The sequence below is a fragment of the Procambarus clarkii genome, chromosome 39, assembly GCF_040958095.1.
Source record: "Procambarus clarkii isolate CNS0578487 chromosome 39, FALCON_Pclarkii_2.0, whole genome shotgun sequence".
Classification (NCBI taxonomy): Eukaryota; Metazoa; Arthropoda; class Malacostraca; order Decapoda; family Cambaridae; genus Procambarus; species Procambarus clarkii.
The window spans coordinates 1,071,693-1,089,497 of NC_091188.1; the positions used below are offsets into that span (position 1 = coordinate 1,071,693).

The 17,805-nt window shown below is 38.2% G+C and overlaps 1 protein-coding gene across 5 annotated transcripts in view; it reads left to right on the top strand.

The window, feature by feature from the left end:
- The window catches only part of LOC123760359 (kinesin heavy chain), a 154,564-nt gene that overhangs the window by 130,248 nt on the left and 6,511 nt on the right, over positions 1 to 17,805 (top strand). Inside the window, exons 18-22 of one of the 5 annotated variants that reach the window (XM_045745985.2) lie at positions 3,871 to 3,969; positions 7,681 to 7,813; positions 9,936 to 10,124; positions 12,763 to 12,882; positions 16,860 to 16,995. In XM_045745985.2, the coding sequence (XP_045601941.1) occupies positions 3,871 to 3,969; positions 7,681 to 7,813; positions 9,936 to 10,124; positions 12,763 to 12,882; positions 16,860 to 16,995 (677 nt within the window). The remainder of the gene's footprint in view (positions 1 to 3,870; positions 3,970 to 7,680; positions 7,814 to 9,935; positions 10,125 to 12,762; positions 12,883 to 16,859; positions 16,996 to 17,805) is intronic. The other 4 variants (XM_045745986.2, XM_045745987.2, XM_045745988.2 and 1 more) reach the window with 4 other exon arrangements.

The following is a 17,805-nucleotide window of genomic DNA, read 5'->3' on the forward strand; positions in this document are numbered from 1 at the left end:
TTGTCCTGCAGGGCTTCAGCTGTGTACATAATTTCATTACAATATTGACTTTACGAAATTTTCACATTGAAAGAATTAAGAAAACATTGGATACAGCAACTTGAAATTTCGGGAACATTTGTTATTGAAGCAGAAATTCACTTGAATTTAGAACCCAACATATGTATTTATGTTATGCTTTTAGATGCTCATTTTATCAGATGACTTTGCATAATTTCCTCCAATTACCATGATCCTGTAAAAAACTTAAATCTTAATTCATCATTTCACTAATTAGCAATGTCATTCATGTCTCCTTGCACACACCTCTCATTTTCTGGGAGAGACCACTCGGTAGCTCCCCGAGCTTCACTCGGGATCCACTAAACCATCGCCCAGCACACCTGAGACCTCTGAGACCCAACCATCACCTATTGGGAGCCAGAAGCAGAATCTGCATCACTCGCATGCAGAAGACAAAAGAAACCAGTTATCAGAGAAAAATTGGCAAAAAAACTGAAAGCATTAGCACAACAAAACGAGCTGTTCTTTGATGGAATCGAGGGACTCAAAGGTAAACTATCATTACCACAGGATAACTATTCAACTCCACCAGATCACAGACCTGATTACTTGAGGTTCCAGACAGCCCACTATCTCACTCTGGAGCTGTCCATGCCAAACCTCCCTACCCCCTTAGGAAAGAAGGTAACATGGACAAGAAGTACTGTACTGGGGGCCTCCCTAGAAATTAGTGCATTATTACATTTCATATATACTGGATTTCTGAAAAAGACCCCTTAGTAGCTCTCCAAGCTGACTCTCACAAGTGGCTAGAAAGAAAAGTGGTCAGTAATAAAGAAAAAGCAGACCGAGAGAAGAACTGGGCAGAAGACAGTCTGCTGTACACCAAACACCCAACTGCAGCAAGGTTAAAAGATATCCAAGTAATGAAAGACCAGTACTCTGTTGGACAGTCAGAAGCACTGGACCCAAGTATTATCCATGGACAAGCTGGCAAAGAAAGCCATCAAAACAGCAAAATTCTGCATATGATGAGCAACAATACACAAGTTTAACTAGCAGTCAAACCAAACGAAACAACTTTGCTAATAACTTGGGTTCCATGAAACAAGGAACTTTAGAAACAGGGTTGACAGACAAGGCCTTGATGCCAAGAGCACAAGTAGCATGCTACTTGTGCCACACTGCAGCCATAGGAAAGGGCATATGCTGTAGCCTTATTGACACTTGGTTTGTCCGACTAACTAAGCAACCCCCTTTGAAAGATAGAAGTCTCAGTCTTAACCAAGATAAAGGAGAAGGCTCCAAACAAATAAAATTTAAGCCCATAGCCCAAAAAAACAAAGATATGCTTCTGACAAAGAGTGTAAAGCCTCCCATCCCAACAACCAGAAGCAACAGCCAGGGAACTAGCCACCATAAAAACAGAATCCTCAACTGATGGGAAAATCCGAAAGTGAGAGGGCAATATTTCTAGCACACGTTCCAGAATCCAGGAAGGTTAGGTAAGATCTGGAATTAGACCTGGTGAGGTACTGGAAGTTCAAAAGAATAAATCAATTCATTACATTTAATCTTGATTGTTATACTTGTAAATATTCTCTTAATTGGTACACCAGATACTTGAAATGATTTGCTGGTGTATTATACACAATTTGAGTAAGCTCCCATATTTGATTGCTTCCATGTCCATGAAATTTTACATTTAAGATCTTGCAATACTTATTTCTCCCCTATCAGTACTGCAACATTGATCAATTTTTTCCATAAATGAAGTGAAAAGTTAGCATTTTATTACGTTTCGTTTTTTGAAAATTGTTTGAAATAAAACCTATAATGATTTGTCACGTCTTAAAGCAATCATAACATTTATCACAAAATAAATACTGTAGTCCAACCTTGTTTTTGCTGCTCTGGTTTAGTGTATACCATTGAAATTTTTCATTGCAGTGCTTAATTGTAAATGACAAGACTAACAGAAAAAAGCATTGAATGTAACAAAATCTCTTTCTGGATGAGCCTCGGTGGCTCCCAGAAGCTATCTCACAGACATTGCTCTCAACTAATAGGTCTCATCTGTCGTGGAGTTATGTTTGGCGTAATAGGGACGAGAGCCAGAATCTGGTCTAATCAGAGGTGCAGAGAGTAGGTGACACTTTGCCACCCCATTAGGAAAACATCTAGAAAGTCAAGGCAGCATTACAGACCACTGCTGGGTTCTAAAGAACTGAAGCCTCAAAATTGCCAAATGAACACCCTAATCATAGATTGAAACTCTTGAAACTAGCTTGAACTCCTTAGTACTGTACCAAACTGCCACAACTAGAGGTGCCCTGATCTTCCCTAACCCTGCTAAGTCAGTTCTTTAGCAATTGTAAAAACAATGCCCACCAATTGATGAACCTTGTAGGGAAGGAGGTAGGGAGAAAGTCAGGGAGCCACCAGGAGTCATCCAGAAAGTGTTTCATTGCTTTCAATGTTGGGTTTCTGGGAAAGCCACTTGTGGCTCCCTGAAGTTAACTAACCACGATGAAGAAACACTAGGGACTTATCAGGAAGGAGGAGAAAGGTAGGTATTAAGACAAAGCAAAGAGACAAAAAAAAGCAGACCAGGCCCTGGAACATAGACTAATGAATGGGCCTTCAAGGCCCTGCTACCCCACAAAAACTCCTATCCTCAAAAAACAACTCAGGATAAGTTGAAAAAGAGGGCTACAACCACAGCATATTTCCAGACCTCATGGGCATGAGGCAGACTACAGGCTGGCTAGATGTCATGCCCAGTGGCAAAGAATTGCCACTGTACACAACAGTTTATTTACCCCTGGTTGAACCAATCAAACATCAACAGCCAAAAGACCCCTCAGAAAACCACCTGACCCATTCCTTGCCAGAAGAGAAGACTACAAACAAAATGCCCATCAGGGCCAACAGAGCAGAACCTGAGGAGAAGAGAACAGCAAAGACACAGGCGAGTGACCGGGATGGCTCGGGAAGAGCATAGCAGGCTGGAAGTGAAAAAAATGGCTGATACAGCTTATGGAACAGTGCCGAAAAGGTAGCAACGATGAATGCAAGCAACAGTCACCCCACTAACACCTAATGACAAGAGATGATAGCATAAGGTATGAAATTCTGGTCAAGAAACAGCCACAACATGAAAGGACAACAAAACCCAAATGTAAACCAGAAAGAGGAGAAACTACCACTAAGCAATTTCATAGTCACCTTGAAGACACATGTAGGAACACTACAGTGCATAATATACTGCCAAAGAAAACCTTGTGGTTCTCAAAACCTGTTATTAATTGATGAGCTTAATCAACCTTAATATAATAAACCATGTTCACCAAGCTTTTAGCATGACCATATTATTTTGTTAAGTTACTTTTCTGCAATCAATCATAATTTAGCATTTACAGTATATGAAAATTATTTTTTTATATAAAATCTTGATTTAATAATTAAATAAGATATTTGTGCATGCTTAAAGGGAAGGCATTTTAAGCTGGGACTAAATTAAAAAGTAATGTCTTGCCTTGTATTGCTTGCTTATTATTAGAAAATATAATTAGACTAGATACCTTTCCTTTGTTAACTATTTCAGTACAGTGCATAAGTTTAGGAAAGTATAAAGATCATGTCCATTTGGACATTAGCATATCTGGTTGGACAGTAAGAGTACCAGTGCTAGTCTTCAGCTGTGACTCTTAACCAACCGGTGGCTCAGCACTAAGTTTTCATGGTACTAATGAAAACAATAAGTTTGATAGAGCTAATTCAGACCCCGAGAATCAAACCAAACCAGGATATAGAGTAGATAATCCAGGATAGGCTCAATTTTGCATATTTCCTGGTCTTTCTCAGTTTTGCTGGATTTCGGTGGGCTCAGCACCTCAATGAGGTCTCTCTTCTCCTTCACGAAACTATTAGCTTGCGTCACTGGACTCCCAGAGGCTCGACAAGGTGAGTCCTTGGGCTCTCAGGGTTGTAGGCACTCTCAACTCCTGGCCAATCAAGGTTTCTTCAAACTACCCCAGACTCTTCAGACTTTCCCCAGGCCCCCCTTCTCCTCCCCAAGCTGTCTGACTTATGAGCTGAATTAATGGCCAAAAGACCAGTGAGCGATTAACAGTCTGTATCGCATGTGTGTTTCAAATTCTGTATTGTCAGTTACAAAATCTATTTTGCATAGAATACTCAAGAAAAGGAGTGCAATAGTACACATGTATTAGACAGTAAGATGATATAAATTGTACTCGCACTCTGGCCTTGCACAAAAGGTGAGGACGCTCTAGACAGTACGTCACTTAACCACTTTATATCACCATGGCCTGGCTTTGCCTTGGGCCATTTGCTCGGATTCAACCTTGGCCTTGCCTCCCACACCCACCTTGGATTTTTTTTTTTTATTAACCCTTGTTTGGCCCTAAATAAATGCTCACTTCCTGTAGCCTCTTTGTGCCTCAGTGCTTGTGTTCTTTGATGCTGTGTGTGAGATAATGTTTGCACTGATGCAGCTTCTTAATTCCAATACTATATAAAATTAATTTTTATTAGATGAAAGTTTGGAGGCTCTTGTTTAATTTATTCAGTAGTGAATCTCACTAATTTAATTAAATGGAGGCTGCTGCTCTCTCCAACATTCACTGAAGGCTGTTAATTTTGCTTTGCACCTTTTGACAGCAGTTTCTTGTCAGGTGTAAACATTGGTTATCCATCTGGGACTCGCCTTGTCACCTCTAAGTTCACACTATGAATTATTTAGCTTCTTATCCTAATTTCCTCAGTATCCATTGTATAGTGTTGTTAATGTAATGTTTACAAAAAGTTGAATGTTGATTTACATTGTTTACATGTTGTGTGCATGCTTTAGTTGCATGTTTAAAAGTTGCCACCATCTTCAATGAAATGTTTAGTAGATATATTACAAATATTAAAATATACTAAATTCTTCTAAGCATAACTTTTGAAACATAGTTTACTATGCAAGAATTTTGTCAGGTAAGTATTTACTGAATTAATGATTAATTGTTTGTTCTGACTGTGCTTTTAGTGTAGTAAATGTCAGTTGCATGTTTACACTGTTGTTGTAAGGTAAACAAATTCTTATGGAGGACAAATAAGTTACATTTTAAACAAATTACTGTATGGTGATTGATACAGTATTTACTGTAGTAAAACAAAGTACTGTACAGTATTTCCTAAATGTAATGATGTATATCATATCCAGAATTTGTTCTTGTTTTAGTTTGAAAAATTACCACTGGTACAATAATTTTTGTCAGGGACAGGAAGCCTGTGTATGTATGTAATATATTTCGGTTGAACTTTACGTTGAACTATAGACCCTCCCCAGGATGCAACCCAACAACAGTTACCTAACTCCCAGGTGCCTATTTACAGCTAGGTGAAACCATTCCCAACCATTTCTGTCTCACGTGGGAATCGAACCCAAGATCCTCAAATGCGAGTCGAGAAAGTAGCCACTGTACTACCAAGAACCCTTGAATATAAGTAAAAATAGCCTAAAAAAATGCAATGTGTACTGAAAAGTTAATTAGGATTGTATAAGGTTCCAGGTTCATTTTTTATCATGGCTCATTAAGTTCATGATTAAAAATAACTTCTCATATGGTTTCTGTAAGTAAATACTTTTGTTGCATTTCTATTGGCAAACTATCCAGCTGCATCTACAGAAGGGCAATATACAGTATTCCCACCTACCTCCATATGCATGCATTAATCTGTCTCAATGTTTCCACTGAGCATGCAACAATATTTACAGAATTCTACACACACATACCTAACACAGAATCTACATAAAAACAATACAACTATAAACAAAACTTAAATAATATAAAACTGTATATCACTACTTAATCCAGCATGGAATGTAAGGAATATATCTTTATTGAAATGAAGGCAGGACTAGATATTGGAGAAGTATAGACTTGTAATGTAAAATAGTAAAAGAAATAACATACAGGGTATATCAAACTTTAGACATGCATTGTTACTGTTAAAAATAGTTTTTAGGACATCTCTTTTGATAGGAAATTGGCACTGAAAAGGCTTTCATGACCACTCTAAACTTGAAGGTGATCAGGTAGGTTCTGTCATTAGTCTCAGTAGCACAGCATGGCATGGCATGGCATGTGTACAGTACCATGCTCCAAAATAAACATGCTTAATATTTCCATTATCACAGTTATATACTGTACAAGAATGTTAAAATAATATACAGTATAAGTTTAATTATCTAATATACGTATCAGTTTGCAGAAAAAACCACAAAGAAATGGGGAAGAGAGATGAACGTTTCGGTCTGTTAAAGCTGTTGTCAACACCAGTCTGGTGTTGACAACGGCTTTAACAGGCCGAACCTTAGTACTACGAATCCCGAGCGCTGTCCACTCAACTGTCAGTCCCCTTCTACCATGTCAAAAATACAGTATATACTGGCAAATGATCCTCCTCATATTTATTATTTGTATTTAGCAACACAAAGAATTTTCAGTAGATGTAGTCTACATAAATTTCTCTACAGCTCTTCATAAGGTCCAAACAAAAACTAGCACAGAAATTACAGGCATATGAAATTAACATTAAAACACTAGAATGAGAAAAAAACAATGGTTAGAAAAAGCAAAAAAAAAAGTCGCTCTAAATAAAAGAGAAACTGTAAAATTGTAAGTGAAGTATCATAAAATTCAAATTTTGTACATAGAAAAATTTATTATAAATTTTGTTATGTAGCAGTGTATAAATTCGACTGAATTATTTATTTCCAAGACATTGGAAAAGTTATAGCACTATCATGCTAACTTTTGTGGTAATGCACAATACTCTCAGTACACTGTAATAGGATATCAACACCATTAAATAGTTTCTTTCAGCTTGAAGATGTTAATATTGACAGTTGTGGATGAAGATGTTGTATATTATTGTATTTAGTTCACAGACCATTGTAACAATATTTGGTATGTAACAATGTTACCCTTCTCCCATCGATGATTCTTTTGCTACCCATCCCTCTCCATCCTGAAATGCCACACAATGGTCTGCTTCATCTTCTCCACAGCACTCCTCTGTGAAGCATCGCTCCGAGCTCTGCTTTATCATCTCCAACATTGCACAACATTTTCACTATATACTGTACTGTTGCCACTATTTTTTTCACATGTGTATTTTTGTTGTTGTTGCTTTCTGTCTACCACTCGCCCACCTCCATATGTACCCAAGGCAATCTGTACTGTTACCAAATATTGTTGTTTCTTAGTGCAAGAAAGTGGCAACAGCTTTCCTTGTGTGGTCTAGCATGACCAGCATGTGATATTCTTCAGCAAATATTTCAAAGGCTCGGTAAAAAAAAAGTATTAATCATTTGTAAGCAGTTGAAATGTGTATGGAAGGTTGTACACGAGGCCTTCCCCTTCTCTACCAAGGATGAGATACATTTATTGAGCATCTGTAACATTATCATCCAAAATTATTTTTCCATTTCTAAATGAATATTCAGTATAATATCATATAAAGTCAAGGAAAGTATATTTTGTGATGGATAATTTATATTTAATTCTTGCCATAACAGTTTTGTGAAATAAAGCCGTTCTTTGCTAATGCATCTTTTATACATGTTTATAAGTTACTAACAAGTTCCCTGCTATGCCACAGTCTATTGAATGATCGCCGAGAACAGGCGCACCATGATCTTAAGGGCCTTGAAGACACTGTGGCCAAAGAGCTTCAGACGCTGCATAACCTAAGGAAACTTTTCGTCCAGGACCTGCAGGCCAGAGTCAGGAGGGTTAGTATACAGTGCATGTTTTCAAATGTGCAGAAAGTTCTGCCTTCAGTTTAATCAATCAAATTACTGTATTGTAGAAATATTAATAATAGTGTTTTCTCAAGTTGGTATCAAAAGCTCCTTTCTGAGCAGTTGTTCAGTTGTTCCCTTAAGGAAGATACTCTCCAAGGGCACATGTAAATCTTAGTCAGACACCAAAGGCAGCAACAATGACAATTCCATTGAATGACATATTAGCTCTGGCACCACATGCAATTTTCATACATCCTTGCAAGGTCATTATACTGTAGGTAACATGGAGTCACTGGAGAATACTCAATCCAGCTCAGAATGAACCAACACATGTGAGAAGCATTAGTTATGCACATTAATATTAGAATGTTATAAATACTGTGTAAGCATAGTCCACTGCAAACCAGAAACTGTTGGTTTCTACGGCCAGGCAGGTCAACGAGTTATTGAGAGCTCTTGTTGGTCACATGATACTAAGGGAGGGGTTGGAACTGACCTGTGTCAATCATTCCCAGTTATATTGAGTATTCTCCAGTCACTTCCTAAGTATTACCATTCTTGGATGTTTGTAAATTTTTAGTTTTTCAGTATCAGTCTAATGCGAATTTACCTGACTGTGCAAGTTCCTCTCCGAGAAACTGAGGATCTTACTTAGGGAGCACCCAAATGTCATAGCTCAGGCTGGAGGCTCAATATGACATCATTAGCAACCTTGGAAGCAATGTTGTCATTCATTGTTGTAATTTATTTCTGTGCAATATCTTCAGAGTACAGTACAGTACAAACTTTCTGTAAAAATAACTAGAAATGTATACCTTATGATAGACCACAGCTTATTATATTTCTTGTTTAAATCGGGTTTTGAGTATAAAAAGTACTTTCCTAACTAGTTACTCGGTTGCTCCCTAAGGCAAGAACTATTTGATTCCAGGACAGATTATCAATCTGCACCACTATGGCAAGAAACTTTTAAATCTATACTTTCAAATTATTCTTGTGCTAGAGAGACTAGAAAATACAGTACTTAATTTAGATGGAATAACTGTCAGAAAATACATTCTAAAAATCTCAAAAGCCAATTCAAATACTAATTGGCAACCCAAGGACCACCAATTAGCATTCTCGAAAATGGCCAGTTTCTCATCTGAACTCTGACACCAGTCCTCTGGTTGGGGCACCCCCTCCACTAATGCAGACAAGAGACCAGCAACCAACTCGTGTCAGGTAGCAGAACCCTTGCCCCAGAGTAATATTTGAAAGAGGAAGCTACCACACAGGAGCTTCCGACTCCCGCTAGACGTGAGAATAATCCTCCACTTGTAAAAGAAGGGATGTGCTGGTTCCAATTGAGGCTTTGGGCTCACATTGTCCCTGGAAGAGTGGAGGGACAGACTTCCTGCCTACCAAATCCACTCTTGAAAGCATCTGCATGACAGGTGAAGAAGTTACATGAAACTCTTGGCAAGAGAAGGGAGATGGCAGACAAAGGACCCTTTGAAAAGCTAACCTGTGGAGGACAGAGCCCTTGCATCACTGACACTTTGACCAACAAGAAAATCTGACAAGGTCCCGTGCTTTCTATACAAGCAGAGAACCGAACCCTTATCAGTATATCAAAGCATTAGTGCATATTAAACAGTAGCTACAGAAGCAATGTGCCTGGATGAAGGCTCCAACAAAGCAATGGTTCATACACACAGCAAACCAAGCATCTGTGAAGTCAAACGCAACCTTTAACCCAGCTGAAAGAAAGCAGTAGGTGGAAAGCATGGTCTTTTGGGTTAAAACTCTAAACTGTACAATCATCTTCCACTTTCATTATTTTGTTGTTACAATACAGTGTATGTACTGCGAAAGCAAGTACCTTAAAAAAGTTAGGTCTAGATAATGCTGTACATATTAAGATTAGTATTAAATATAACAGGTGCTAAAAAGTTGTCATAGTATTAAATATAACACATGCTAAAAAATTAACTCGCATGATTATCTTATTTAGATTGAAAACTCTTTGGTGAAAATATGCTCTGTGGAGTGGCAGATACTGTATAGATTTAAGACTGCCTACATATACAGTATAATTTAACCTATGTCTTCATTCCTTTTTATTCAGTCTGCTGCAGGAGAAGATGAAGATATCCTTGGAGGGTCCGTAGCACAAAAACAGAAGATTAGCTTTCTGGAAAATAACCTAGACCAGCTGACAAAGGTGCACAAACAACTGGTCCGGGACAATGCCGACCTCCGGTGTGAGCTGCCTAAGTTAGAGAAGCGGCTCAGGGCCACCATGGAGAGGGTTAAGGTATGGAAGCAACAAATTCCGAGTCTCCAAAATGAGATCACGTTAGCAAGTTGTAAAAACTGTGAATAGTAACGAGATGGAACACTTGAGTTATGTAAAAGTTATACATGTAACACTGCTAATATGTTCTCATTTTGGACTTCAAAGTTAACTGGGTTTGCTTGTGAGTTTAGTTTCATGCACCATTTAAATTTGGGGATGGTAATGATAAGATTAAATATTTCTGTCTAGTCAAATATTTTTGCCACAGGGAATTAAAAATTAAACTACTTTTCTAAATATAAGACATGAAAATTAGGATTCACAAAGATAAATGTACAGTACAGTATTAAGAAAAGGTTACAGACAAAATGTGAGTCAGTATTACCTAGTATTAGTATTTAGTTGCAAAGATGTGCAACTAAATGACTTCTGGAACTTAAAGACAAAGTTACAAGGAGAGGTTAAAGGTGTTAAATATACCAAACTAGAAGATAGCAGAAAAGGAGGCAATATGATCATTATGTACAAAATAGTAACAGGAATTGACAAAATTGACAAGGAATTTTGTCAATTTTGTTGTCAACAACAGAGTAGGGTTGACAGCGAGCTCCAAAGGCGAGTAGTATTGTCATTGGAAGCAACCAAGTGTACTGTGTAGAAAGTGCTTATTCTGCATTGGCCCTCTCAGTAGCCTCGTGGAGCTTAAGTGCTAGTATGGCTAAGCTTTCAGGCCTCTTGAGACTTGTGCAAGCCTACCAAGAAACAGGACCAGAATCTAGTTAGGTCAATAAGGCAAGAGCAGAATGGGGATCAGAGATCAACCCAAAACCAAACAAAACCCAACTAGAAAAGCTAGGCAAAGTATACCACTACAGTACAGTACTTGAAAGAAGTGAAATGACGACAATGCAAACAATAGATGGCACTGGGTGAATACCCCAAGTTTCAACTAGCCAGGCTGCCTGGGACACTTGAGACTATGCATCTCTTCTGGGAACCTCTTTCCTGCTTTCAAAGCTACTACTTTTTTTTCTCTCTCTCAAAGGCTCTCTCTAGGTCTTCATAGCTTATCACTTAGGCCAGCATTACACATGACCACAATATCCCAGGTTTGCCTGCTGGTTTCAAGTAGTTCTTGGCTCACTTTCCTGGATCTGCTTGAAGCATATTGACATATTTCCATTCATCCAAGAGTTTAGGAATTGGCTACTGCTGTCAGGCTCTTCCCTTTTTTTGTTCACCAGCTGCCAACTGTCATTTACATTGCTTTCCTCATTTTAATCATTTCAAACAGTGGTTTATTTTGCTTAGGCTGTACCCTCTGGGCATTCTGGGTAGTTTTCTTGGTTTTTGGGTCTCTCTCTGATCCCTATTCTTCCTCACCTCAGTGAGTGAACGAGATCCTGGATCATGGTAGGCTTGAGAACATCTGAGGCCTGGTAGAACCTGAAGCCATATAAGGCCAGCAATCCTGTAACATTGGAATGTTAGGTGACTATACCTAGCACTTAACCTATGCTCTGTAATCCCTCATACAGAATGGGGTTGCAACATAAAACTGTGTACCTAAGCTTGTTAACAAAAATAAACATAAAACTTATTAAGCTCCAGAGAACTACCGCGGGTCCAAAAAGGGGTATTTCATTGCATTAAACAATTGATATAAACCCAGGGTTTTTTTTCCTTGAAAGATCACAAAATTGCAAAATATTGCCAAATACTGAGTACTACCTGTACTCACAATAAGACTAAAATGGAGTTTAATGGAGTGCATGTTAGAAGGCCTCGGTTGCCAGTTTGTTCTATGAGCCAATTGATGAGTGGCAGTAAACCGTATGTAAACAGTAGCATGTTTGCATACTAAACTCTTGTAGTATGCAGTCAGACTGTACTAAGGTTGGGAGAAATCACATCAATAGATAAAACATGAACAAAAAGAAGACAAGTACAGTACTGTATGAGAAACAAAGAATACAGTACCATAAATTGATGATCGAGGTAACATCATTTAACCCCCCCCCCCATCACATCTGTGTAGCACCATCACTATGTTTAAGATTAACAGTGAGCCAGCAGCACTGCCAGTTTCCTTCAGAATATAGCCAAGATGGATTTTCTAGTTGGTAATGTCCCATCCTTGTAATACTTGTTGGTCTCTATAATATTCCAACAATAGTGGAGTATATGGCAACACCCTAGATACTGTGGTTTTTTAAATTAATGAATACTAATAAACAAATGTCTCAGTGACGTAACTAGTATTAGCTTAAAATACTATTAATGTGTAGTTAAGAAACTTTTGGCACCGGGTACAATGGTAATTGATGGATAAGTTAAGTGGTATATACACATTTGTCTCCCAAGTGAGTTTATGTGCATCTTAAACATATGCAGTTAAATCTTTACAAGTAGATTGTTTATTTTATTTCATGGTTTGCCATGTAATGCCACATCTGTACGTGGATAGCACTGAACACTGCACAAAATTATTCAATAACATAACTAAAATTGATAATTAATTAGATTTTTTCAGACAAGATCCAAAATATAATTATAGTATATGGACTTGGAGTTGATTGATTTCACATTAATTATCACTGCTTCTATGCTGCTGAACATATTAGGGGTGTTGCCATACTTCTTTCCACTACTGTAGATAGAGGACGAGGGACAGGAGCTATTCTGGCAGTTCAGGGTGGAGGAAGATAACGCCCATCTCCGCTGTGAGGTACCTAAGCTAGAGCAGCGGCTCAAGGCAACCATGGGCAGGGTCAAGGTGAGCACACCACCTACCCTGCCATTGTTTAGTTCACCTCTAACCATGATAATGCATTTGACTCATTCATACACACGTTACAGTTCACTGTGTTCAGGCTTTTCACTATTGCTCTTGCTCCTCATAAAAGGCTTTAAACACCACAATTTTTTTATATGTATTTTCAAATTTTATTTCTGTTAGCTGTGACACCTGCTTACCTCAATTATTTTATTAAAATACGACAGAGAAGCTGCTCAGAGCTGGTTCTCGGAGGTGCACTGTTCTTAATAAATGGGCAGTCAACTTGTGCCCACGTTCTACGACATGCCACTTTTTTTTTTAAGCATACAAGTTGTATTTGGTGAACTTCACCTCAATTTCCTAGCCATTTATTTTTTACCATATGTAGCTGAGCTCACTTCTACACTTGCTTTTATTATATACACACCTAATCCACTTATTACTCAAGTCTAAATTTCAGAACAAAATCTTTTAAGCAATAGACTCTTAGGTGGATATCAGCACGGACGGTCATATGCCGAGGAGGGCCATAAGTAAGTATCCAAAGGAGGCACCAAGCCGGGAAGGGGAGGGCCATAAGACAGAGGGGTGGACTGAAAATGAAGATGAGACAATCAGAGGCCCACAGTAGATAAAGAACAAAGCAGTGGAGAGGTGATGCAAAATAATAGCCAGGGAAAAGACTGAAAAGGCAGGGTAGATATGCCAGCTGGCGACACTAGAACGCCTATGGTCACAGAACATAGGGAAGGTGAGCTTGTGGAGGTATTGGGGTGCAAAGCTTGGAAATGGTTGTGGGCCTGAGGGTGGGTAGGTTAGAGGAGCATGATATAATGCACAAACATAAGTCATGTCATAAAAGGAAAAAAAAGATTGACCTGGCATCTCACCTTGGGCAGAGAGATGCAATCTCAAGTATTTAAGGTAGAGGATTCATATTTATAATGTAGACAAGAACATGAAAAAAATAGGATGGGTATCATTGTAGTTGATGCAGTGAGCACAGGAGAACATCATTCCAACCTAGAATGTCCCGAGGTACCCCACATGGGGGTAAGAACACACCTCACTATTACATTTTGAGTCTCCATGTCTGAATTTCCAACACCTATTACAAAAATGGGGGATAGGATGTATACAGAGCACCTTTTACCAATAAGAATTACCAAAGACAGGAGGGCCCCGACTATCAAAAGTTACCTTGACCACCTTAAGGGGGCTGACGACAATGATTGCAAGGAAACTTGGTGAATGTCAACCTGGAAGACATGATGACTGGGCGTCTCAAAAATATATTTTGTACTGAACTTAATATCTGAAACAATTAGGAAGAGCATTGACAAAGCAAAGGATTCAAAAGCCTCAGATGTGGATGGAACTCAATCCAAAGTTATAAAGGAAATAACAGATGAACTGTCTTCCCACTGAAACCCTTGTCCAGAAAATCTCTGAACCAAGGAATAATTCGTCCTAGATTGAAAATATGCAAATGTCACTATCTTCAAAAAAGACAGAAAGAGCTCAGCAGAAAACTACCAACTGATCAGCCCAACCTCTCATATCTCAATCCGTTCTCGCAAATTTAATAAGTCAATATTGACTTATTAAATATGTGCATAGGTGACATACTTAACATAATAGTTTCCCTTGAAAAGCTTCATAGAAAACACCAACCTTACCTAACCTACTTAGTATGTTAAGATAAGCATCTTATTGCTTCGTAATTACAATTATTACCTAACCTATACCTATAATAGGTTAAGTAACAATTGTAATTATGAAGCTATAAGATGCTTATTTTAACATACTAAGTAGGTTAGGTAAGGTCGGTGTTTTCTATGAAGTTTTTCAAGGGAAACTATTATGTTTAGTATGTCACCTATACCTTGAGGTTACCTTGAGGTGCTTCCGGGGCTTAGCGTCCCCGCGGCCCGGTCGTCGACCAGGCCTCCTGGTTGCCGGACTGATCAACCAGGCTGTTGGACGCGGCTGCTCGCAGCCTGACGTATGAGTCACAGCCTGGTTGATCAGGTATCCTTTGGAGGTGCTTATCCAGTTCTCTCTTGAACACTGTGAGGGGTCGGCCAGTTATGCCCCTTATGATGCCCGAAACGCTTTGCGTAATAGTGGCTTTAGGCATTGTATGTACTAGCTCTACCTATAAGTCAACCAATCTTTGTAAAAATTTCTTGTATGTATGTACCTTACCTAAATAAACATTTATTTATTTATTTATTTATGTGTAGTGGAAGCGTGTTGAACAGTCTCGGACCTCTGATGTTGATAGAGTTCTCTCTCAGAGTACCAGTTGCACCTCTGTTTTTCAATGGGGGTATTCTGCACATCCTGCCATGTCTTCTGGCAGGATGTGCAGAATATGCACGCCTATGCACGCAACTAATAAGTCAATATTGACTTATTAAATTTGCGAGAACGGGTTGCATATCAGCAAACTTATGGATTTCCTAAGAAAATTAACTTCTCACAGTGCACAACCTAGTCAAATTAATGCAACATGGTTTTGTTAAAAATATATCCTGACTTATTAACCTACTCATATTTTTGCAGACAAAAGACTTCCAGCAGATACAGTATATACAGATTTTTCTAAAGCTTTTGATTGGATACTATGTGCAAGACTGGCAAGAAAATTACAAACACATGGCATAAATGGTAGAGGATTAGAATGGATTAAACAATAGTCAAAACAAAGAAAGCAATGGGTCATCCTAAATGGTAATAAATCTGACTGGAGAAATGTGGTAAGTGGTATACTGTAAGATACCATCTTGAGGCCAACCCTTTTTGTCATAAACATCAATGACAATGAGAATATTACAACCTGCATTATCAACTTTGCAGATACAGTAATACTTAAGAACTAGGGTAAAGTAGGAAGTGAAAATGATATCGAGATCTTACAATGAACTCCACAAATGTTTGGAAGACTAGCAAATGCTCTTTAATGTTGAAAAATGCAAGACATAGGTCATAACAGTGCATGTCACAACTCTCAAATCAACAACACTACCATGCAACAGATTAAGGAAGAAAAGGACCTAGGAGTCAGAATCCACTAGTCATTGAAAGTTGCAAAGCAAGTAGGAGCTATAATTAATAAAACCTGACAAACCTTGGGAATAATTAAACAAATCTTTGACTTCAAGGAAAAGAAAATGGTTATTTAGCTATACAAATACCTTGTGTGCCTCCCAGTTGAACTACTGTAGCCAAGCACGAGACTTCACCTTCTAAAACGACATAACTGCTCTTTGACAAGATTCTGCACAGTAACACAAATCACCCCAGAACTAAGTCAACTCACATTCCCAGAATGATTGAGCGCTTCAAGACTAACAACACTATAAATCAAACATGACAGGGATGACCTCATAAAGACTTAAAATACTGAATTGGAAGATATTAATGACCATTACTTTAAAAAGTCCAATGTAGCTAACACAAGGGGGCAACAGCTTTTAGCTCAACAAGCCACAATGCAGGACAGACAACAGGAGATGCTTTTATAAATATAAATCCTGTGGGTTTATAACCCACAGGATTATAAGCTCATGGAATAGCCAGCCTGTCGAAGTTGAAAATACTAACTCAATACTTTAGTTCAAATTATGACAGAAACGAATTCTCTGGACATTTGGTAAATTCAAATATTACTAACCTTTAATATTTTACAGTACAAACAGCATTCATTTAATTGCATTGTATGGTGTTAATAAACGTTATAATTTTACAGAACATTAGGTATATTTAGATTTTTGTCAAATTTCTTGGTCCTGAAATACATGGTATTTTTCCTACAAGATCCTTACCAAAGAATTATATAATTGGTTCCAATATGAGGTCCTTGGAAATACATGCAAAACCAGGCAGCGACTATAAATACTTTATCAAGCATTTCCTTGTGTTTGTACATTGTGTTAATATAGTTATAGGACATGTATCTCATATGGCAGGCACTAGAGACTGCTCTCAAGGAGGCTAAGGAAGGAGCCATGAGGGACAGGAAGCGCTACCAATACGAAGTTGACCGCATCAAGGAAGCTGTACGGCAGAAGAACCTTGCCAGGAGGGGTCAAGGAGCACATATTGGTAATTATTATTTCCACTCATTCATAAATAAAAGTTAGAGGACAAGTTTTCATTTTCAGTTGAAAGTTAGAATAAGACAGACAACAAACTATAACAAATAATAATTTTGACCAAAGGACCTTTATTATTAACATTGTGATGATTCAGTATTATTTCCTTCGACCTTTCAATTATAAAAAACATTTGCATTATGAACTCAGATGTTCCTTTACTTCAAATGGCTAATTCTTTTTCACTCCCATTCCCATAGCCAAAATTGTACAATTTTGCATTATTATGGATATGCTATTCAGTAAATTTTTCATTGCAGTGTACATTGCTTCATTATTTAATAATACAGATACATGCTCATCAGATCCAATCTGAAGTTCACATATTGCTCTACTTCAGCAAAACTATCCATCACAATTTGTGCCCCAAAGTACGTTCCTTGTGTCCATGGATGTGAATGTGCATAGTTAAGCAGCATGGCACCACAAGAAATTTTCAAGCATTCCTGCAGTGTCATACATGTGCTACATACACACACTAAATAATACTCAGTCCAGTCCAGAATGAATACAAGGGAGATCACAATCAATAAAACTTCAGAGGACTTGTGATTCCTCTTAGCATCACAGGTGACTGCTGAGAACTCCTGCTCACTACAAGTTGATGTCCTAGCCACCTTCCCTGACCACCACCACACCTACCCTTGGGTTCACTTACCTAAGCTAGCCCACATATTACCTGATGCTAAGAACTAACTTGAAGCATAAGTGGAAAGTAAAAGAAATGGAGAGAATGAGAGGAGGGGTTTCTCACATACAG